We start from the raw sequence: 24,311 nt of genomic DNA on the forward strand, positions 1-24,311 counted from the left end.
TAATGTTTTTGCTGAGGTAATGTTCTCCTTAGGTATGTAGACTGATTTAGTATCTACCTCAGTCGATATTAGATTATTCAGTCGTTCTACTCAAAACAAATGAACTGTTTTATCTCTATCATGTCCCCTTTTTTAAAAAACGCGCTTAGCAATTCAAGGGTGATACATCGAATGACTAAAAAGGATCACTAAATCAAAAGGATCGATTAGATTTACAAATTATTCAATGAATGGGTCTGTGGCACGTGCGAGATACAACCGCATGAATAAATTTTATGGGTGGGCGAAATTTTCAAGTAGGAGACATTTCAGGGTGAAAAAAGTCGAAAAATGAAGTTTATCATTTTCCTTGGAATTTGTGCTTCTTCAATTCTGGGTGGTTTATGGGATCTAGAAACGTACACGGTCCCAATTTTTTCGATTTTTTCTTCTTTTCTTCTACGCAGTTTCCCCGACTCAAAATTGACGGTAAAATGACAAAAATGACTGGTATCCGGGCCTATTTTTTGAACTTTCCCCGAATCTAAGTGACACCACATTGGCAGAAGATAGCGGAGAATTGCAAGTTCACGCCTCGCGCCAGCGCGCCTTCGATTTTGCAGATGCAGCACGGACATCCATCAAGCACGAATAGTACGAGCACGAGTTGTATCTCTGCGCCGTCATCAGCGCGCGTCCTTTCTTTTGCCCTATTTCCATATTACCTATGTTTATTTCCGTTTGTCTCGTTCAAAGTGATGCTTCAAAGGTTACGTGAGTAACACATCCGAAGATAGGAGAGACGCAATCGGACCTCTTTTTTAACTTTTCTCGCGAATCTGGGCAACACATCATTGGCAGCATAGAGCGAAGCTGCGGAGCATCGCGAGGTTATGCCACGCGCTTGCGCGCCTTCAATTTTGCAGATGCAGCACGGACATCCGTCAAGCACGAATAGTTGTATCTCTGCGCCGTCGTCGACGCGCATCCTTTCCCTTGCTAAATTTCCTTATTGTCGCTTGTCTCATTTGAAGTGGCGCCTCCAGGGGAGGGCTACGTGAGCAATTGATTAAATTTTCTCTGAAGTCTCAGCTTAAAATTCTGAATGTATTTCTGGAAGAAGTTAATGAACATGTAAAATATAGCACAGAATTCAAAGTTACCCGGATGTTTTTGGACCTACCGAGCTATTTTAACTCACCCATGCGGTTCATCATAGCTAGAAATTCTACTTCGTCCTATCTTAAGGCTAGGTTTTTTCTTTCTTCCTTCCTTTCTTTCTTGTGGCGCTATATTATATTCAACAAATTGATTTTATGTATTTTTAAATTTGACAAGAGTTTTATAGATTTTGATTTCTTTGCTTCATCGTCCCCTGTTTAAAAACTATAATCCAAAAAAATTCTCAATGCCTCAAAGCTAATTTTACTACAGTGCGAGACCATTTTTCGCGTAATCGCTTATAAGCGCAAGTTTGCACTTTATTTATTTGAATGTCTGCCAGTGAGTGAAATCATTGTGATTCATACGATTTCATAAACCAGTGTATTTCAATTTTTCTCATCCTACTCATCAAAATCTTTAGCCAAGGGCATAGAACCTGAATTCGCCCCCCCCCCCCCCCCGAAAAAAAACTTAAAACATCGATTCTGTAGAATTGTAGTAGACTCAGGCGCCTCTGAAGACGTATCTCCAATTTATAGTTCCTGGATCTCAGTTCACAGCTATCATTCGTGCGCGCACCCTTCTTTGCTCTTTACTTTCTCTTCTCCTGTTCATTGATGAATTTTCGGCATATTTTCTACAGTACCTGCATAGCGAGAGTATAGACAGGTGTGAAACTCCGAAAATCCACCAGGCCTTCAGCGATGCCTCCGCGAACAAAGTTAGGGCCCAAAAGGGCGATCAACCTATGGATTCAAATTATCCAGAACGGTTTAATATTATCATTGTCACGATCCGTAGTTTGCAAAGCACGTATTTGACTTAGTTTTTGCATAAGTGTAGGTACTCATTTTTGCGGAAGGACGCACATTTATGAACATTCTCAGTCATCTTGGTTTGAATTGGAATCTGAAGATTGGCAGTGAAATTTCATGTGTCAAAGGGCTGGCCGCTGGCTACCCTTTTGGGCCCTAAGCCTTCCATGAAGCAAGCTGTCCATACTCTCGCTATACAGGTACTCTAATGTTTTCTCGATCATAATTATTTTCTCTTCTCATTATGCTATCTGGCAGAGGGGCGCGTCTTCGGCGCGCCAAGGGGGCTACATCTGCCAACGACATGCAGAATAGCCTTATTCTATTCAGCTGTCTAGCCTTATTCTAATAGCCCTAGGTACTATTAATCCGTGATCAGTGGGCTGATTGTTGAAATTGATATAGACAAAGAAGACATAAGGAGTGTAGAGCGATCCTATTGGTTGAAATGGGTGGTTCCTACAGACTGAGGGGGTAAATGATGGACTAACTATCAGGTCTCTCGTGGGTTGCCGTTAGTTAGTCCATTACCTATGTTCTTTGCCCATTACATCCACCCGCTTCCACCAATATGATCCCTCCATATCCTTTTTGTCCTCTTTGTCTATTGCTTTGTCTACCGATTTAAATAATCAGCCCTCTGGCTTGGTTGATGCAACATTGCAACATACGAACACGTTTGCCTCGACCACTAGCTGACTCCGCGGGGCGAATCACCTTGAAAAAAAACTAAAAATTAAGAGGGCTCGCGGTTAAGCGGGGCAAACTGGCAACAGTCGTACGCGAAAAGGAGTGAGAAAGGGAAGAGGAGGGGGGCAGTGAACATAACTTGCAATAATAATCGCTGCGTGCTTTTCACCTTGTGTGTGTGCAGCCTACTGTTTGGCAGGTGGCACTACTTACCCCGCTATTGATAAACGACAACATGACGGATGCACGAGAGTAAAAGGAAATGAGTACATAATTGAACGTGTAATGCACCGAGTATGAATGCCTCTCGATTTGATAATTAAGTTATGCCACCGAATCTTGTACCTTTGTCTTCTTTACACTTGAGCTGAGAGTGATGAATTCAGGACAGAGGGAAAAACGGTTAGGTGCTCGTATTTAAAGAGATAGAATCAGAGTTTTGCAATTAGCTGATTGATCGAACAATCATATTTTTCGATAATTGAGAAGTCAGAAATCCATAGATATAGGTAGGTACTTGTTTTGAAGCGGTAATTTTCAAAGTAATAACTTGCAACTTGAAAAGCCCGCCAGGGTTACTAGGTATAATAAATCAGCTCTTGTGCTACCATTTTCGGTGATGATTCAGCAAACTTTTTCCCATTTTTCCTCTTGAAATCCTATTTTCCCTCAAAATATCAGCGCTTTAGGGCTTTTAGCTGTTTGTGGAGGGTTTGTGCTGATTTATAGAAATTTGACCCGACAAATGGGAAGTTTTTACTTTTCGATTAATCGGTGGCGAATAATCGATCAAAATACCCTACTCAGTTTGACTCCGACTTTCGTCAGTAAAACTCAATATCAGAGACAAAATTGGAATAAAATACGCACGAAAATACATGTTGAGATTCTGAAACATTGTTTGATGATACTTCAACAGTCAATACGGTTACACCTTGCACTATTTGTTTTAATCACGGATACTTTTCATTTACACACTGACACATGATATAGAATTTCCTTTATCCCGCTCGCAGAACAAGTGTTGCTGCCCATATTCAGTAAATGACAATTTTTCACTCGAGAGTAATTTTTCTTTCATGTTTGACAACATTGAACGCTTCGGCGCCATCAGTCAGCGCTCAAAATCCATAATTCATCGGTCTAATCTTCAGTATCAACCCGCTAGGATATCTTTCAAGTTGCGAATAGGTAATAGGATTTGGGGACCATTAATGCCTGATCTATGTGGGGTGTTTCGTTTTCGATCGATTGTACGATTAAAGTGAGAACGGTGAGGTTATATGTCATTAATCATCAAGTGTGATCTCTTTGAATATTTATCGATGCTAAATATGTGTAAGAACTCTACTACGTTATATTATGGACCAAACTTTGGAATTCATTTTTTTTTTTTTAGGCGCTCACGAACTGCACATCACGAGATGCGCCTTCATTTTACGAAGTAGACTACTAACATTCCTGAGATTAGTCACAGTTATCATTTGGACGTATTTCTGTCAAACGGAACTATATGCATTAAGACATGAGCCCTGAAACTCATAAGAATGTACGCATAACAGGGCTCACGTCATAATGCACATAGTTCCGTTTGGCAGAAATGCGTCCATTCCGAAAAATTCTGCATTGCAAAATATACACATTGCTTGCCTGTGTTACACTAGCACAGCTGCCCTAACTCTGGCATCACGCTGCCGTGCTGCGGAAGGACGCCGTATAAACCTTCAGGCGTTGCCAAATTTCCTTTGATAGAACGCGAAATTCTTGGTAAACATATGAATGTTTTCCTCTCAATTTTGCAGATAATTTTGTTCGCAATTTCATCGAAAGATTCTGAAAATTTAAAGGAAAAATATTCTTAACTTTCCTCAAAAACATACATTTTATAGAAGGAAATTTGGCAACTCTCAAATGTTCATACGGCGTTCATCCTTAGCACGTCAGGACGATAGTGCCAACGCAGATTTCCCTCAGAAGTCTCCATTGATTTTGAAAAAAATTCAAAATGAAAATAACCATACGTCACTACAGGGCCGGATTAAGGGGGTGGCCACATGAGCCGCGGCCCATGGCGGCAAATCTATAGGGGGCGACAAATTTTGCAATTTTTTTAATTGTAGGTATAAAAAAAATTCGGATTTGGAAGAAAAAATTACAAACGAGAAAAGGCGACAAAATCTCTACTTTTCTGAGAGTATAGTAATTTCTACTTTTGTCGTCTTTCAGTGATACAAGAGACATCACCTTTAATTAGTCGAGTTAAGAGAGAAACCAAACACGCAATTTGGCCTGGAACGGAGCGACTTACCTAGAGAGAAATGATGACGAGGACTTGAGATGAAAAGGAGAGGCCCTCGGCGCGGCGATCGGCATGTAACATATATTAGCGCCTACAAGACTGCACGAATACTTCACGTATTGCATCAAACACAGTGCGGTCATTGCGGACAGCGACGCATTGCGGCAAACACAGTGCGATCAGCGTGAGACGCATAGCGCCTACAAGACTGCGTGAATACTTCACACATTGCGTCAAACACAGTGCGGTCTGCAAGGCGCAGCGGCGGAAGTTAAAATCCTTAATCCACATTTATTTTTGTTCTTTCATATTTTTTTCGTTCATTTCTCATGAATTGAAGGCCTTGTCCACACAGAGATAGGTTTACGAAACTTAACTTTCGCGCAAAGTTCCGTCAACTTTTGCTGGTAGTGTTGACAGAGCTTTCGCAAAAAATGTGTTCAACGCCAGTAAACGCGTAGTATGTACCCCTCCCCCGCTGGCACGCTCATTTGATGGTTTTCATTGATGTTTCAAAACGAATGAGAAGGGGGCGGCAAAATACTAGCGACCCATGAGCGGCAAGTATAGGTAAATCCGGCCCTGCGTCACTAAATGTCTTCGAATAACCATTACGATTGCTTCATCATAAATGCAGGGAGCTTTATCCACGATCTTACCACGAGTTGTGATATATCTTACAGGAAGTTAAAAATATTCGTCAATCCTAAACGGTTAAAATTATAGCTAAAAAATAGAAACCTCTCCGTTTCCTTTGAAGAATGTAGCTAAAGTGTATAACCATCCATGGAAAAAGGAATCTTCGTGCATAAAAACTCACAATTGAGTTTTTGACGTGCAGAACCGGGACTTAAGTCGGTTGACGCAGAAGAGTGATAATGCCAACACTGCTGTGATAGCGAGGAGAACAATAAGTATGCAAAACTGAATTTTTGAGAAAACAGGCTCAGGAGCATCTGACCGGAACATTTTATTGAAAGAAGCCTCCGTTCTTTTTCATATTATCTCTAATCGTCCGAAAGACTCCTAGAAATCGTTTGGATGATTAAAAATCGACTGATTTTGTTTCAATTACAAAAGAGTATTTTTCATCTTCATGCTAGGTTATTGTTAGGCAAGACAGCCTTAAGTGCTATCTTCTGCATACCTTCGTGGTTGCGTTTCGGATACATAACAAACTTACTATCAGGTTAAAAATTGGCAGAGGAGGGCGGCACTTTACTTGACAGTACTGTTTCCATTGGCTCTCTGGAGGAATATTGTCACTTACTGCTGTCTTGCCTGAAACTATGTCCATTTTTGCGCAATTACGGCTTCCTCGCATGTCTCGTTTCCATGAAAATAAGATGAATTTCGCTGTTTTAGCTATTTCAGTGATTTAATCTAAAAGAGATTAGGTTAAAAGGTGGACGTTAGGTTAGGTGGTGGTTAAAGGTGGGGGTGGTGGTTTAGGTTTAAAGGAGGTTAGGTGGTTTTAGGTTAATTTTGAAAGAAACTCGATTTCGAAAATTTGACACTTACTGCTCTCTTCGCTATCACGGAAGAACACCTTTATGGGAGTGCTATGTGCGTGTTGCATATCCAAATTATTGAAGGTGCCGTGGCAACCCTTGCCCGAGCAGTGCCACTCGTGACGTGCCTTCTAGATCATCAGGATCCAACAATACTTATTAGTTCTTCAATGGTTAAAACCACCAAACGGAGAAGAAATGCCTGCAAGGGACCGTTCGGTTCGTATGCGTACAGTTGTCAAATGGAACACAGAATCTCGCAAGCGATTAGGTGCTGAAAGGGAAAATATTTGTGGCACCTTCAATGCCGCTTAATGCAATCAGGGCCGGATTTTCCTACTTGCCGCCCATGGGCCGCCTGTATTTTGCCGCCCCCTTTTCATTCGTTTTGAAACATCAATAAAAACCATCAAGTGGACGTGCCAGCGGGGGAGGGGCGCATAATACGCGTTTACTCGTGTTGAACACATTTTTTGGGAAAGCCCTGTCAACACCACTAGCAAAAGGTCACGGAACTTTGCGCGAAAGTCAAGTTTCGTAAACCTATCTCTAATGGACAAGGCCTTCCATTCATAAGAAATGAACGAAAAAATTATGAAAGAACAAACACAAAATTTGGTTTAATGATTTTAACTTCCGCCGCCGCGCCGACCGCACCGTGTTTGGCGCAATGTGTGAAGTATTCACGCAGTCTTGTAGGCGCTATGCGTTTCACGCTGACCACAGGTGTTTGATGCGATGCGTGAAGTATTTGTGCAGTCTTGTAGGCGCTAATATGTGTTAGATGCAGATTGCCGCGCCGAGGGCTTCTCCTTTTCATCTCAAGTCCTCGTCATCATTTCACCCTAAGTCGGCGCTGTTCCAGGTCAAATTGTGTGTATGGTTTTTCTGTTAACTCGACTGATTAAAGGTGCTGCCTCTTGTATCACTGAAAGACGACAAAATTAGAAATTACTATACTCTCAGGAAATGAGAGATTTTGTAGCCTTTTCTCGTTTTTAATTTTTTTTTCTAAATCCGATGTTTTTTATACCTACATTTAAAAAAATTTCAAAATTTGCCGCCCCCTAGATTTGCCGCCATGGGCCGCGGCCCATGTGGCCATCCCCTTAATCCGGCCCTGAATGCAATACGCACATACTGCGAGCACGAATAATAATTGCCTCAAGGTAATAGTATTGTTCTTTTCTCGCATCTTCAGGCCAATTTAAAAGCCGTTGCTTCGCTTCTTAATGAAACTTGAAGACTCCCTATATATTCATATTGATCATTATTTGAACCGAGTTTATCACAAAGGAACCAACCCACATTTTCTAAAAAAATGAGTTCAGAATGTTTTTGAGTTCCACTGGCCTCATATTTCCTCCTGTCAAAAACCTGAAAATCGAAAAACAGAAATTAGTGTGTTAAAAGAGGGGTTAGAGCTTACTCTCTACATTGAGCCTTATGCAGGAATAAAACTTCAAACCCTTTTTCCTGAGTTTCAACTTAATGTGGATTGGTTCCTTTTGATGAACTCGCTTCATTTTATAGTTTGTTAGCTCTTTCCAAAGTTTTCAAAGATTTTTTTTTTTTTTTTTTTTTTTTTTTTTTTTTTTTTTTTTTATATATATTATTAAATAGTGTCTATGTTATAAAAACAAGCAAAAATTGCGTTCCATCGAGAGTTATCGAATTTTCAAAAACGATTCCCAAAATCCCTCCGCACCATCTCGTTTATGGAAACTTTGCACCCCCCCCCCCTCAGTTTCTGCCCACGCCCGTCACTGCGTATTCCACTCTGTATAGACGCTAATAGTGCAACGTCACAGAAAAGCGATATATCGACGGTGAAACTACGAAACCACGTATCTCGGTTTGCGACGTCGCAGACTTCCTGCCATACTTTAATTTTTAAATGGGAAAGTACTCAACGTCAATTCTTGAAAACTTCCGTGATTTTTCTTATCAGTGCGAAGAAAATTCTGTAAAAACTTCAAGGAATGATAATGAATTGTTCTCCTCCAGAAAAATAAAATGAGAGCGGAGATTTTTAGACACCGCAAACGAGATACGTGGTTTGGTAGTTTCACCATCGATATATCGATTTTTTCGCACTGGTAGCATCGAAAGAGGTTATGCCAATGTTATTGTTTGGATCCAATTCGATGTAATGGAGAATCCCTATGATGACGTCGCCACTAATAGCGTCTATTCGCGGTTTGATATTGGATTTCCCGTTATAATTTGGCGACAGCGTGTGATCGAGTGTTGCGGTTGTTTGTCCAGGTTTCGACGGTGCCGGGCCCGGTGCGTGGCGAGCGAGGCGCACGCGTGTTGCTGCGGAGGGGTGCCGAGAGCTTCGTCGAACCGAACGCGGACCCGAACGCCACGCTATGGATCCCAGTATTCTCAACGCTATGGATAAGGACGCGCTCACGAAGCAGATCCACAACATGAGGTACCAGTCTACAATGGAAAGGTGGCCTCTCTCGAAAAGTATACAAGCGTAAGTCCCATATCTTACCTTCAGACTAGCATTAAACCCCTTTTTAGGCCATTCTTGGATTATAATTCGCCGATTTGCCCTCCGATCATTCCCGCTTTTGTTTTGTTTACTTCGGAGTCTCGGTGCCCGTTAATGGAAGGCGGTCGCCCCGCGCCGTCGGGAAATTCAGCCAGTTTTCCAGTATTCGCAGCGTCGGAAAGGCGATAATCCTGATATGAGGGGGATATTCTCGTTTTGATATTGTAATTTTACTACTCGAGTACCTATGTTTTGCACTACGGAATTGTTTAATACCCACTCTCATAGCTATGTAACTGTACCAAAAGTGACGATACAGTGGAAATTCGGTGAGGGAATCGAATTTACCGGGAAATGCAGCCAGTTGTCCAGTATTCGTAGTGTCGAAAAGGCGATCATTCTGATATGAGGGGAATATTCTCGTTTTGATATTGTAATTTTTCTACTCGAGTACCTACGTTTTGCACTACGGAATTGTTTAATACCCCCTCTTATAGCTATGTTCCTGTACCAAAAGTGACGATACAGTGGAAATTCGGTGAGGGAATCGAATTTTCCGGGATACTCACCGCGCGGTTCTTCATGAAATCTGTTTCGCACGTCGTATTTCAAGAGGCTTCGCGATTGATTTTAAGATTTTGTGCTCCGCGATACTTACCTGCGTCCGAACGTGGTCTCCGTTTTCCGGCTTTTGTTTACCTTCGATTTTATTCCTTGTTATCACAAGAGCGGGCGGTCACGGCTTCGGAGCTTGTCACCAAGATAGGACTCAACTTGTTTTGCTTGTTTGTTTGTTCGTTTGCATAAGCGTACGAAGGGGAGGGGAGTCCAGGGGGGCTTGCCCCCCCCCCCCCCTAGAATTGAAAAGAAGTATCAGCTGCCCCCCCCCCCCCAGAAATTCTGGATGGTGGGAAAAAACCTTCGTCGAGGATGATTATCTCTTTTAATGTACCTAGAGTCCTAAACGAAAACACCGTGTTCATTTAATTAGTAACTTCGACAATTTTCATCATGGAAGCCTGCGTCCAATTAGATTTAAAATCTCACCAAATTTTCCGGATCCGTCGAATGCGACGCTTCGGAAGTATTCCTCGCTGAAAGTAAAAAAAAAATTAACGTAATTTTTCCGCAGAAATGGATGGAAAATCTGCGTCACAAAAACCTCAAAATGCGTCCATAGATTTGAAATTTCAAAAAATTTCCGATGGAGACCCCGGACCACCCTCCCCCTCCCTCCGTGCGCCCTTGCAAACGAACAAACAAAGAAAACAAGTTGAGTCAATGTTTTAAGTGGACATGTTTACCTATTATTTACGCTAAAAAATGTGGAAATCAATGAAATCAAAATGAGCTATGTAGCTTGCAAACTTCATGCACTTAGTTCTTTTTGATTTTATTAAATGTCTCATAATTAGGTAGGTAAGTACGTCCACTTAGTCTGCCTATATCAAACGAACTCTTGCATGTCGACGGTGCAAGTCGGCAATCACATAACTCGTTTGCGGTGTCTGAAAATCGCCGCAACTATGTTATTATTTTAAAGGAGAACAAATGGACATGATTCCTTGAAGTTTTTGCAGAATTTTCCTCGCACATAGAAGGAAAATCACGGCAGTTTTAAATAATTACCGTTGAGTAGTTTCCCGTTTAAAAAATCAAGTATGACAGGAAGTCTGCGACGTCGCAAACCGAGTTATGTGATTGCCGACTTTCACCGTCGATGTGTCTCCTAAGTGTCTCGAAAAATCTGTGATGACGATGATTATCTCCGTCTCTAGGTCTGACTTTGTCCACCCATGATTGTCCTTTAATTTAGAAAACAACTCAGTGTCAGCTTCAAAATCTAATTTAGAAAAATGCATGCATCGTTCAGCGAAAGAGAACTTCTTGACATTTCCATTGAAAAGAGGATCAATGGGTTATCACTTATCATCCATATTTCCTGCAATTAAAAGACAAATTTACAGCGAAATTTTTTGGTATTTTTCAGAGAATCTTGTTCGCAATTTAGTCTAAAATATCTGCACATTTCAAGGACAAAAATACTAAACTCTCTTCTAAAATACATGTTTTATTCGGGGAAATTTGGAAACTCTCGAATGTTCATATACGACGTTCTTCCTCAGCACGGCAGTGCGGGTACCAGCCGAATTTTCTCGGCGGCTCAAATTGTTCGGAAAACCGACTGCGCGGTAGAAAGTTACCGGTAAAAAAAGTCCTATTGTTTTACATTGGTAAATTGTAGCGTTTTATCGAGTTCCGAGAAAGTCGATTTTAAATTCCTCGCGTGAGCTTACCTAATAGGATTAAAGTTTGATCGCTGTTGTGCGGTTGCTTTTAGGTACTTACTTCCAGTGGCGAGGCGTGAATGATCGATTATTGATATTTTCCCATTTGAAACTATGGTACAGAATCGATTACTAAAGCGTTCGTTGCGAACACCCTTTTTATCGATCCATTTCCATAGGTTTAAATGACAGATAAATCGATAAATCGCAAAGCACGCCACGCCACTGCTTACTTCGCATAAGTCCTTTATTGAATGCTCACGAGGCGACCTTTTCTGTTGGAATATGCAGCATAAATGGTATTTTTCAATTGAAAATTCAGCATCACCACCCTACTCAAGTAGCATTTTGTAACTGAAATGTTTGCACTTGCCGATAATATTGTAACATGACTACAATTTTTCGCAATATTTTTCTAATGTTTAACACAATAATTTTATTATATTTTACACTTTTCATATCAGGAATTGAGATACATATTTTAGGGCCTAATAATTTTGGAAATCTTGCGATTCGAGATCACTTTGGTTCGGTAATTTTTCTCAGATAAAGCATCAGAAACTTGTTCTATCTCATTTTGGTTTCAGTGTCTGAAAATTTTGGCCGGAAAAGAAGAAAAAACACAAAATTACTCAAAATACCTGAATATTTTCCCTTCTAATGACACGAAGAAATAGTGCTTCGTGGTCTAAAAACAGAAATCCAAGTAAAGATTTTGCGGTTTCATCACAATTCTTGACAGCCAGATGCTAATTAATATAACTACTTCATACAGGATTTTTTGTTTTTTTTTTTAAAATAAGAAAGAAGCACATTTAATTATGGGAAAATTATACTGACACAATAATATCAGAATTTTCTCGCAATATTATCGTGTAATATGTTACTTTGGTGGAGTCCTGACTAGAAGTACGTACAAAATTTAGAAACATTCACACGAACTGAAAAGTAGATTTTCATCTCAGAGACTGAATAGCTGTGTGTTTTTAGTGTCTCCTTTGCAAGAATACCTCATATCCAGCTGACTCAGCAGAATCCGTCAATTTACGCTGCACAACGATCGAATGTCAATGTGAGTAAAATGAGCATTTGAATGCGGAGTGTACACAAGCGTGCGTCAATGTTTTCACTTGAAATAACAACGAAGTGCATGACAAGCTGAATCAGAGAAGTTTTTCTTTCGAACATTTCGTAAAATACATGCGAAAAACAATAATTCTAGGAAGTAAAGAACGGATCATGCTGAGTTTGGAAGGTCCTTGCAAGGCTGCGTTGAGGTGTTGAAAGGGGGTGGGAGTCGGAAATGCCGAAAAAGTGCGGTACGTAATTTACAGACACTCCTTAAACGATTCTCTAATAAGTGTACTCATCTTCTCGCTATTAAAAAAAAAAAAAAAAAAAGTATTAACTCGCGAAAACCGGAATACTGCGAGCTTAGCACTGGGAAGAGAAGTGCTATCTCAATCCATTATATCCAGTGCAGGAAAACTGTTTTGCTCGTTGATAAGTTGCGCGTACTTTTCCTCGTTCGAAGAGTGTCCATTTGATCCTAGTTTAGACCAAGGTAAAGAAACAAGACTGTGAGGCTATAGATTCACGATTTTGCCACTCTAGGTCGACATCAATTTGCCGCTTTTGGATCCCGTAGAATCCCGTAAGTGTCCTGTGGGGTTTTCGATGATTCCTCTTTTCTCACTCCGTTGGCGTAGGCACCAAGGTTAAAGTAACTCTACAGAAAATGCATTAACTTTGGGTCTCATGAAAATCCTAGAGCAGACCCAGAGAACCGGTAGATACTTTGAAAATAAAAATGAAGTATTTTGTATGCGTGCGGAGAAGTTCTAACCTAAAAAAAGGAATTTGCTTTTGAAAGCACCCATCCAGCATGCTGTTGTGTTTCCGTAATTTACCGCCAAAAAAAGTCCTGCCATTGGCTGCGACATACGTGCCCCTCCCCCCTTCTCTGAGAAATTGAGCCAATAGTATTTTTGACCTGTAAATTTGATCTGAGATAAAATATTAATCGTGACCGCACGTTTTCATGGCAATTAACCTAAAATTGTCCTCATGCAGAATTCGAAAAAAAAACTTTTTTTCTTTCTTTTTTTTTGAACCATGGGGTGCTGTAGTTGTCAGAGGAAAAAAGTGTACTTGAGCTGATGGTCACTTCCAGAAAACTGGAAACACCGATCGAACTCTATCAGATCGTAATTAACTACAGATCAACTGCTGATCCGCAGAAACAAATTTCAAAAACTGTCCTCATTCTCCGTCGGGAAAATTCCCAATTATGCATGAAGCGAGTTTCTTAGGTGGGAATATTGAGTCATGCCGGGATCACTTTAAGTCGGGCGTGGAGGAAGTAGAGGCAGATCCTTTTAATGGAATCATTCTCCATACGGAAAGGGGAGGCCTCGAGCCCCCATCGTTTTCTGAGTGATGCATACAGATTAGAGGTGGTAAAAATAAAAATGAAGTGTTTTGTGTGCGTGCGTTGAAAAGTTATGTTTCGTCGCGTCCGCCAGTTGGTTAAGTGCCCGCTGTAGTCAGATTGGGTCATAATTCCAGCGACCAATCGCAAAACTCTTCGATAAATAGTCTATTTTCCAAACCCATCTGGCAGTGGAATTAAGACATCTCCGTGCGTTTCATAGTTGTCGGCATGGATATCTTGAAATTTCAATCGGTTTCCTGTAGAGTTTTCAATGATTCCTCTTTTCTTAGTGCCGCATGTCCTGTTGGCCTGTGCGTACTGGGCCTAAAGTAGCTTTACTGAAAAAGTGGGTATTAACTTTGGGTCTCATGCAAAGACTCGGAGAACTGACGGATCCTTTTAGGAGGAGTGGGCTGTTGCCAAATTTTGATCGTTATCACTCGTTGCCAACACTCCGATTTAGGATTTTTATGAGTCAGATTAGGGGAAAATTGTCCGTACTTTTCAATTCTGATGCACTTGAATCAAAATTCGGTCGGGAGTCCCGACTTTCAGGACCGGGACTCCCCCTTTCCTCCCCAAAAAGGGGGACTGACTTTGAAATCCGGATTCCTTGGTATAGATTCCCACTTCAACCCCGCGATCTTGGACTTCGCACGACCTAAAACAACAGAAAAAAGCATGGTACGGGCGGTCTGGGACACCCCGTATATAATATTTAACAACACGTAAAATGCCCTCATCATTCGTAAGTGATGTTGCCCTTGAAAAATATCATGTTTCTTTGAACCTTTCCGCTCCTTTTTCTATGAAGTTTCCCCTTCAAAAGGAGAAAGTGGCATGCATGCAGTAAGTCTATTCCATGAAAAAATCTATACGGTTTGAAATGCACTTCAAAACAGATCCTTAGAACGCAAGCTTTGAGGAATTCATTCAGCAACCGAGACGAAAATCTGCACATAGGATCCGTCTATTATGATATTTCTTCGTCTGACCGTCGTCGTATACTTAACCCACGAGTTTCCATTAATACGAAAGCCCTCCAAAATGATTGCCTATTTTTATAAGAACATTCCTTACCTAGAAAAAAAAAGGGATCAAAATATGAGTTCCAGGCAGGGCCGGATTTACCTACTTGCCGCCCATGGGCCGCCTGTATTTTGCCGCCTCCTTCTCATTCGTATTTAAACATCAATAAAAACCATCAAGGGAACGTGCCGGGGGGAGGGTTGCGTAAGACGCGTTTACTCGTGTTGAACACATGTTTGGGAATGCCCTGTCCACACTACTAGCAAAAGTTAAGTTTCGTAAACCTATCTCTGTGTGGACAAGGCCTTTCATTCATAAGAAATTAACAAAAAAATTATGAAAGAACAAACATGAATGTGGTTTAATGATTTTAACTTCCGCCGCCGCGCCGCGCAGACAGCACCGTGTTTGGCGCAATGCGTGAAGTATTCACGCAGTCTTGTAGGCGCCATGCGTTTCACGCTGACCGCATACTGTGTTTGGCGCAATGCGTGAAGTATTCGTGCATTCTTGTAGGCGCTATCCATTTCACGCTGACCGCAATGACAGCACTGTGTTTGATGCAATGCGTGAAGTATTCGTGCAGTCTTGTAGGCGCTAATATGTGTTACATGCCGATCGCCGCGCCGAGGGCTTCTCCTTTTCATCTCAAGTCCTCGTCATCATTGCTCTCCGCGCCGCACCGTTCCAGGCAAAATTGCGTGTTCGGTTTCTCTCTTAACTCGACTACTCAAAGGTGCTGTCTCTTGTATCACTAAAAGACGACAAAATTAAAAATTACCATACTCTCAGGAAATGAGAGATTTTGTCGCCTTTTCTCGTTGTTTTGTTGAAATCCGATATTTTTGTATACCTTCATTTAAAAAAATTGCAAAATTTGCCGCCCTCTAGATTTGCCGCCATGGGCCGCGGCCCATGTGGCCACCCCCTTAATCCGGCCCTGGTTCCAGGTGTAAGAAAAATTGGCAATTCGCAGTACAATGGACTTATTTTAGTTTTATTGCAATAAATTTCAATAAAACGGGTTCCTTCAATCAGTAGATAGGCAACTTGAACAATACTCCGATGCAGAAGCGATGATTTTACCATTCAATTACAATTTTTTGCAATCTGTGCTACTTTTGCACGTCAGAACCAAGAATTTTCAACTTCCAATTCTCTCCAAGAGGTTGAAAAATAGCTGAACCGGACAGTTCTTTTCCGCAAGGTCTCTTAAATCTACCGAAACAACCATCGTAGAATTTTGATGTTGAACTTTCGTGTTGAATTGTTAAAAGAGCAAGTGGCGATTGAATTCTATTTGTAGAACTGGGGATTTATTAGAAGTATTTTGTCTGAGATTTATGTGCAGATAATTTCAATAAGCACTCGAAGTAGAATGTGATTTAAATTGAGACCATCTCTAATCTTCAGCCCAGAGCGGGCCGCGAAAGCATTAAAAGCTACGGGCAACGAAATGAGCAAAAGAATAGCCACTTTTTAGTTCCTTCCCTCTCAAGTACACCACGGGGCTGTATATCTCTGTGGTTTCCAAATAGTCACAAATCAAGGAATTCCGTACAGCTTTATTGTCACATCAATCGCTTATGTGGAATGACACTAATTATTGGTTAGAAAATAACTCCCAGTAATCGTGGCGTTTCGACCATTGTGCGGCTTTAGTGTCAAAGGTCCCATTATTATGATACAAATGAACATTATTGACAGTCATCAACATTAAGTAACATTGCATATGGAACATTTTGCATTAAGGAACTAGAGTCCCTTTATACCCAGAGTTACGACAACTCACTTTTGGTTGGGCCAGGATTGGGCTGAAAGTGGCCTAAAAAAAAATCCAATTCTGATTGGTTCTCGCTCATGGAGGCCGAAACGAGTACACCAAGATGGCGGTACCTCGAATGTGAACAAGAATAATGAAAATATTACCTAATTGTGGTTTATCAAGAGTAAATTGTTATTTCCATAGGTCCAAAATGAAAATAGATTAAGAAATTATTCACAAACCAATCTCATTTTCTTTTTAATTGATCACTTTGTTGATGTTGTTGTTTTTGTGTGACAGACATCGCAGGATTCCTGATCCTTATCCCTCAATATCGTTCGTTTGGGTGCACTCGTTTCGGCTTCCATGGCCAGCCAAGGACGGCTGCCAGTCAGCTGATAATCGAGTTGTCGTAACTCTGGGTATAAAGGGACTCTATAAGGAACCACTGTCTCTGTAAAATCACATATCCCGTAAAATCACATATCTGCATAGGGAAACCGATGGCATGAATGTTGCTTCCAAAATGGGCCAGAAATAATGGTTCCTGATTGCAACATGTAATGCATACATATATGATCCATTATCCTTTTCAGTTTGAATTCGTCCTCTTGCACATACTTATTCAATTCGTCACCTTCCAGGCAAAGTATCACAAGCGCCATGCGACGTTTAAAAATTTCCGCCGCCATTTTATTTCTTTACTGAGAAATTGTTGGTTGAATCTGTTTGGAAATTTCACTAAATTTTATCGGCAGCACAAAGAAAATTCAGTGAAATTTTCGGACAGCTTCGTTGAACAATTTCTCTATAAAAAAATAAAATGGCGGCGGAAATTTTTAAACGTCGCATGGCGCTTGTGATACTTTGCCTGGAAGGTGACGAAGTGTACTTCAGTTGTTTTCCATCAAACTTTTGAAAGAAAACGTTCGAAGTTTTTTTTTTTTTATTCATTTATTTATGCATGCATTTTGTTGCTGCTGTTTGATACTTTTATTTAAATGTGCTTTACCATAACATGCATCAAAAATCGCAATAAATGGCGATTAAATCGCTACAAATCGCAATTTTTGGTTCGAATAAATCGTGATTAATTTTTGTCGATAAAATCGAGATTAAATCGCCGTTTATCGCGATTTTTATTTCGAAAATATCGCGATAAATTGTGGGGCGATAAAAGCGCGATTTTATCGCGATGAGATCGAGGATAATCGCTCAGATGTTGATGATCCTGGCGATTTTATCGCCGATAAAATCGCAAGATATAGCGATTTTTCCATCGAGAAATGCTACTTGGGGCCAACCGATAAAATCGCTGTTTATCGCGATCACCGCTACTTGGGTCACGGCAGCACCGTTCTAATATCGCGGCAACACGAGGGTCGGTAATAATTTAGCACGAGAAATTTTTAAAAGGTTTGCGCCCTATTCAACGGGGCAGTATTGAGGGGTTAAGTGCCCGGCCGGCGTGAGAAAAAGCCACGTTTGCCGGGTGGAGCCTCCCCTTTTCCCTCGGAACGGGGACCCGGGACGAGCGAATTGTGACGATTCCCCGGCAAGTTGGCAGGATAGAAAAGCGGCCAGACTGCCGCGCCGCGTCGCGCGAGCTTTCATTCATATCGTCTGCCGAGTGCCCGCCACTCCACGCTCCCGACTCCCGGCTCCGCGCTATTGATTTTCGGTGCATTCGCCTTCCGCCGAGACCTAACCTCAAAAAGCCCTCGAGTCCATCCGAGCTCGCATTCACAGGGTGAACCTGGGGTGAACCGACGTTAAACCGCCGGACTCCAGCATCGTGTTTGTTCCATGGGTCAAAATAAGATTTTTTACTGCTACGTATTTTTTCCGAAAGCACTGTTTTAGGGGGCTACACTGCCGTGCTAAGGATAAACGCCGTATGAACATTCAGGCATTGCCAAATTTCCTCTCATAAAATGCGAATTTCCTGGTAAATGTATGAATATTTTCCTTCCAATTTTACAGATGATTTAGTTCACAATTTTACCTAGAGATTCTGAAAATTTGAAGGGAAAATATTCATAAATTTCCCAAAAAATAAACATTTTATCGAAGGAAATTCGGCAACTCTCGAATGTTCATACGGCGTTCTTCTTGAGCACGGCAGTACAGCCCTCTAAAGTTCTGGGAAATAAATCGTTTTCCCTGCACTGCACCCGATCTCATGAAAATGGAGACGTTGCATGTGTGAGGAATTTGCGATTTGACCACTGATTCTTATGTGAAAGTTTGCGAGAAACACGATGGTGCCACTGGTTTTCTCTGAAATCAACTCCCAAGCTCAAAAAAAAACTCTCAAGTTGAGGCCAAAATGGAGGGGATATCCCACGCTATCATGAGAGTCCACCTCTACATCAAGACGAACTCTCCATGCAAAGATAAGGAGCAAATACATTAGCAGGGATGCCAAGTTTTCAGTTTTAGTCCCCGAATAAAGCGGCAGCCCTGTCAATGTATTTGCTCCTTATCTTTGCATGGAGAGTTCGTCTTGTTCGCCATGTTCAAATGCCTGATCGATTTGGGTATGAAAGAACCGAAAATTAGTGTAAATTATCCTTAAATACACAATTCAAAGTGTCCCTCTTCACGTGAAGTATTAAGTACCATGTACAATATTCATAAAAATCTGTCGAATTAAAAACCATAGTAAGTTGAACATTATGGTAAGAATGATCTAAGTTGAATTGAGGACGTTAGTAACATAAGCAGGGCCGGATTTACCTACTTGCCGCCCATGGGCCGCCTGTATTTTGCCGTCCCTCCTCATTCCTATTGAAACATCAATAAAAACCATCAAGTGAACGTGCCAGCGAGGGAGGGGTGCATAAGACGCGTTTACTCGTGTTAAACACATTTTTTGGGGATGCCCTGTCAACGATACTAGCAAAAGTTAAGTTTTGTAAACCTATCTCTGTGCGGACAAGGCCTTCCATTCATAAGAAATGGACGAAAAAATTATGAAAGAGCAAACGTGAATGTGGTTTAATGATTTTAACTTCCGCCGCCGCGCCGCGCAGACCGCATTGTGGTTGGCGCAATGCGTGAAGTATTCACACAGTCTTGTAGGCGCTATGCGTTTCACGTTGACCGCACTGTGTTTGGCGAAATGCACGAAGTATTCATGCATTCTTGTAGGCGCTATCCGTTTCACGCTGACCGCAATGACCGCACTATATTTGATGCAATGCGTGAAGTATTCGTGCAGTCTTGTAGGCGCTGATATGTGTTACATGCCGATCGCTGCGCCGATGGCTTCTCCTTTTCATCTCAAGTCCTTGTCATCATTGCTATCTGCGCCGCGCCGTTCCAGGCCAAATTGCGTGTTTGGTTTCTCTCTTGACTCGACTAATTAAAGGTGCTGTCTTTTGTATCACTGAAAGACGACAAAATTAAAAATTACTACACTCTCAGGAAATGAGAGATTTTGTCGCCTTTTCTTGTTGGTAATTTTTTTTTCTAAATCCGATACTTTTTTATACCTACATAAAGGCATTGCAAAATTTGCCGCCCCCTAGATTTGCCGCCATGGGCCGCGGCCCATGTGGCCAACCCCTTAATCCGGCTCTGAACATAAGTAGCGTGAGGTACTTAACTCGGTATAAACTTGAGGTGATTTGTATTGAAAGTAGCCACACTCCTAAAGATATACTTACTTATTATAAAATCACTCATTTGGTTCACAAGTTCAGAGAAGCTATAAATCTGGCGATCATACTATTTCTTTCCTTTTTGATCTACTACTTAAACGTACCTGTCCGCGGAGCTTCTAATGACTGTAGACCCTATACAACAATCCTTCCTTGAATGAGATTTGAGGGGCTTAGAGGACAAAACGCATAAATGCAGTTTTTGAAAAAATTGAGATATTAATGATTTCAAGTATAACTGGCCTGAAAGCATATTATGTAAGTAGATAATTCGCTCCAAAATTCTGATTTTTCAGCATCAAAAACTTAGTCTGAACGTTCTTTCCGCCATAAAGTTCCATGTAATTTCGGAACCTCAATCACGTATTTCTCGAAATAGCATGAACTGCACTTATGCGCCTTATAGTCCAACAAGCCCCTCATCTAATGTTTCGGAGCCGCACGACGCCTTGATAGTTTCAATATTTCCATTTAAAATTATGTCCAACACCAAGGTCACAATTCTATCTTTCATTTAAGTTGAAAAAGTGATAAAAAATCAACTCATCAGCGAGTGTACCATCCTGGGACAGAGCGAAATTGAAAAAAAACTACCACGCGCATGCGCAACTATTCGTGTTCCCAAGCCGCTATTATTGCCATCACCAGTTATTGAAGGCGTACTCAACGGAATGAGAAAAACGCGGCGAGGAGAGTAATCAACGTGTGTTACTTGTCCTCCCACGCGTATTTTTTATTTGCCAACTCATTATTAAGTATTTCGGAGCAAGAAAAAAATAAACTGCATCGAGTGCTCGCTGATAATAAGTGCGTGAAGTATAGCGCTCCGTGTAAAACACAAAAATATGCCGCCAGTACCGTATAAATTATGTATTAGATACCTTATATCACAAGGCGCATAGGTGCAGTTTTTGCTCTTTCGAGAAATATGTGTTTGAAGTTTCGAAATTACATGGATCCTTGTGACGGAAAGAAAGTTCAAACTGACTTTTTGATACTTAAAAGTTGGAATTTGGGAGCAAATTATTCACAGAAATTGCATTCTGACTAATTTTACTTGAAATCATGATCTCAAATTTTTCAAGAGCTGCACTTATGCGCCTTGTCCTCCAAGCCCCTCATGTGGTGTCCACAGATATAGTACGTATCTGATAATAGTATTTTTACTACCTACTATGATAGTGAATATTATAGAACCCTTAACAAAATTACCGTACCAGGTGATTCGCGCTTTGAAGCTCCGATCTCCCTTGCCGCATCGTAAACGGAGCTTTATAAGCCCTTTCATTAAGATAAATGCCAGCCTGGGTTATCTAATCGCATTTGAGAGAGAGAGAGAGAGAGAAAGAGAAGATTTTTTTCCCCCAAACGCCGTAAAAGCATGGAACTCCCAGAGGAAGCTGTTTATAATGGACCCTTAGACAATGTTTGTATCTAAGCATTGTGTTACATTTTCCCCCGTCAAAATTCAGCGTAAGAAACTATTAATCCTAATATTCATAATCTGGCTTTTAAGCAAAGAATCGAGTCACCGTTGGTTTTAAAACATTAAGTGCAGGTCCTGCTAACAAGAAAACCAAGATCTAAATAAGTCATGTTAGTTGTCAAGAATAAATTTCATCGAACGGATACACCATCCTACAAATGGGAAGCATGCCCATGAAATTTGAAAAATACGCTTTCAATGTTGCATCCAACATCAGCTTAATGAATTGACTTTATATTTAATCTCAATTTATGCACATCAATATCTTAATTTTTCTCATTATTTTTACATACTCTAGTTCCTCCTAACGCTAACATTAAATTTTTTTTAATTAAAACGATGTTGAAACGGAAAATACCTAATTTCCGCTAAAATTGCCCTCTCCCAGCAGATCGGAACCTATTTAGATCCATTGAAAGAAAAAATAAGCATTGCAATTTCTTTTCTTCCAATGCGTGAAAGCATTTTTTGCCCAGTGAAATGAGAATTCATTTCGCTCTGCAAGAGGCTTTTAGACGTAGATTTTAATGAATGACATTTCTCTACAGCGTTGGTTAATTATCGAGGGTTTCAAGATCACATACGCAACCGAGAGGAAAGTGGGAATAGGACTCCCGGCGGCTTGTGACAAATTTGCCATATATAAACATGAAAAACCTCAGCTCTGGCGCTGCGCGCGGGCAGATATTTACCACAGAGGCAACTATGCAAGCTCTTGTGTACTTTTCTGACGAAATGAATAAGGCAAATTTTATGGAATTTTTTTCCTAAATTCGAGAGGATCTTTTCTTTTTTTTCTGTAATCACAAAGAAAAAATTCCCTTTCTAATTCATGGGATTAGATAAAAAAGAACACAATGGCGAGTGTGGCGGCGCAACACGCGCTGTAGGTATGAGGGAAAGGTGATGACAATCGAGATACTTTCAGATCAGCTAGTAAGTTTTTAGTCCACTTAAACTGACCTACCAACTGACAGCGGAGTCGCTTTTAAGGCCAAAAGTAGCTAACGTAATCTTACAAGTCTCTAATTCAGCATGAAAAAGTGGAAAACTCAAACGCATAATCAGGAGGATAACTTGAAAGAAGTGGCGCAAAGATGTCCGCTGTTCTTGCACTTCTAACTAACTCAAGACTTAATAATGAAGCTTCTTCTGCGAAGTTTCTGACCGGAAGATCTTTTTAGGGCGCCAAAAGCAAACTGAATCTAGTACATGCGGAGAGAGGGAAGTTTCATGCGTTCAAATTATGAATAATGATGGGTCATGTTATGAGAACGCAGGGCTCGGGAACACTTCGCGAGGTTTGAAAGGGTACGGAATCCCTTTCAGGTGGCCGCAGTTTCCCGCGCTCAACTTTCGGGGAACTTTTCAGCGAGTCAAGAAGTACCCATGTATTCGAGCTGAAGTGTAGGAATACCTCAGCATGGGATGCCTGGCCGTCTAAGGATCCGTAATTTGTTCCTTCGGAGTGAATGACCTGCATTTTATGTACCTAAGAATTAGTACAACAGGGCCGGATTAAGGGGGTGGCCACATGGGCCGCGGCCCATGGCGGCAAATATTGCAATTTTTTTAAATGTAGGTATAAAAATAAATCGGATTTAGAAAAAAATGTCAAGCAAAATCTCTCATTTCCTGAGAGTATAGTAATTTCTAATTTTGTCGTCTTTCGGTGATACAAGAGACAGCATCTTTAATTAATCAAGTTAAGAGAGGGACCCAAACACGCAATTTGGCCTGGAACGGCGTGACTTAGAGAGAAATGGATGTATTTCTGTCAAACGGAACTAAGCGCCAATTTGAGTTCCTTTTGAGGAATTTAGAATCCCGGATAGCGCGTTCTGTCAAACGGAACTAAGCGCCATGGAAAAGCATTGCGAGTATAGGACGGAACGAGCAGGACGCCCGTTTCCGCCGCCAATCCAAGCCCCCTCCTACCTTCCTCTCCCTATGGCGCTTAGTTCCGTTTGATAGAAATGCGTCCAAATGATAACGAGGACTTGAGATGAAAGGGAGAAGCCGTCGGCGCGGCGATCGGCATGTAACACATATCAGGGCCTACAAGACTGCACGAATACTTCACGCATTGCATCAAACACAGTGCGGTCACTGCGGCCAGCGTGAAATGGATAGCGCCTACAAGAATGCATGAATACTTCGTGCATTGCGCCAAACACAGTGCGGTCAACGTGAAACGCATAGCGCCTACAAGACTGTGTGAATACTTCGCGCATTGCGTCAAACACGGTGCGGTCTGCGCGGTGCGGCGACGGAAGTTAAAATCATTAAACCACATTTATGTTTGTTCTTTCATAACTTTTTCGTTCATTTCTTATGAATGGAAGGCCTTGTCCACGCATGGAGAGATAAGTTTACGAAACTTAACGTTCGCGCAAAGTTCGGTGAATTTTTGCGAGTGGTGTTGACAGGGCTTTCCCAAAAAATGTTTCCAACACGAGTATACGCGTCTTATGCACCCCACCCCCGCTGGCACGTTCACTTGATGGTTTTTATTGATGTTTCAAAACGAATGAGAAGGAGGCGGCAAAATACAGGCGGCCCATGGGCGGCAAGAAGGCAAATCCGGCCCTGCCCTGCGTACAATCGTATAAGAACTCTATACATATCATCATTCACTAATGGAGAATTTGCAGGTGTCTGAAATTTCATGAATTCCGTG

The 24,311-nt window shown here is 41.3% G+C and overlaps 1 protein-coding gene across 1 annotated transcript in view; it reads left to right on the plus strand.

The window, feature by feature from the left end:
- Positions 1 to 24,311, plus strand: part of Ggamma30A (guanine nucleotide-binding protein subunit gamma-e) — a 45,469-nt gene that overhangs the window by 9,230 nt on the left and 11,928 nt on the right. Inside the window, exon 2 of the mRNA XM_019044649.2 lies at positions 8,727 to 8,946. Coding sequence (XP_018900194.1) covers positions 8,834 to 8,946 — 113 coding nt within the window. The 5' untranslated portion in view covers positions 8,727 to 8,833. The remainder of the gene's footprint in view (positions 1 to 8,726; positions 8,947 to 24,311) is intronic.

This window comes from Bemisia tabaci, chromosome 2 (genome assembly GCF_918797505.1).
Source record: "Bemisia tabaci chromosome 2, PGI_BMITA_v3".
NCBI classification, from domain to species: domain Eukaryota; kingdom Metazoa; phylum Arthropoda; class Insecta; order Hemiptera; family Aleyrodidae; genus Bemisia; species Bemisia tabaci.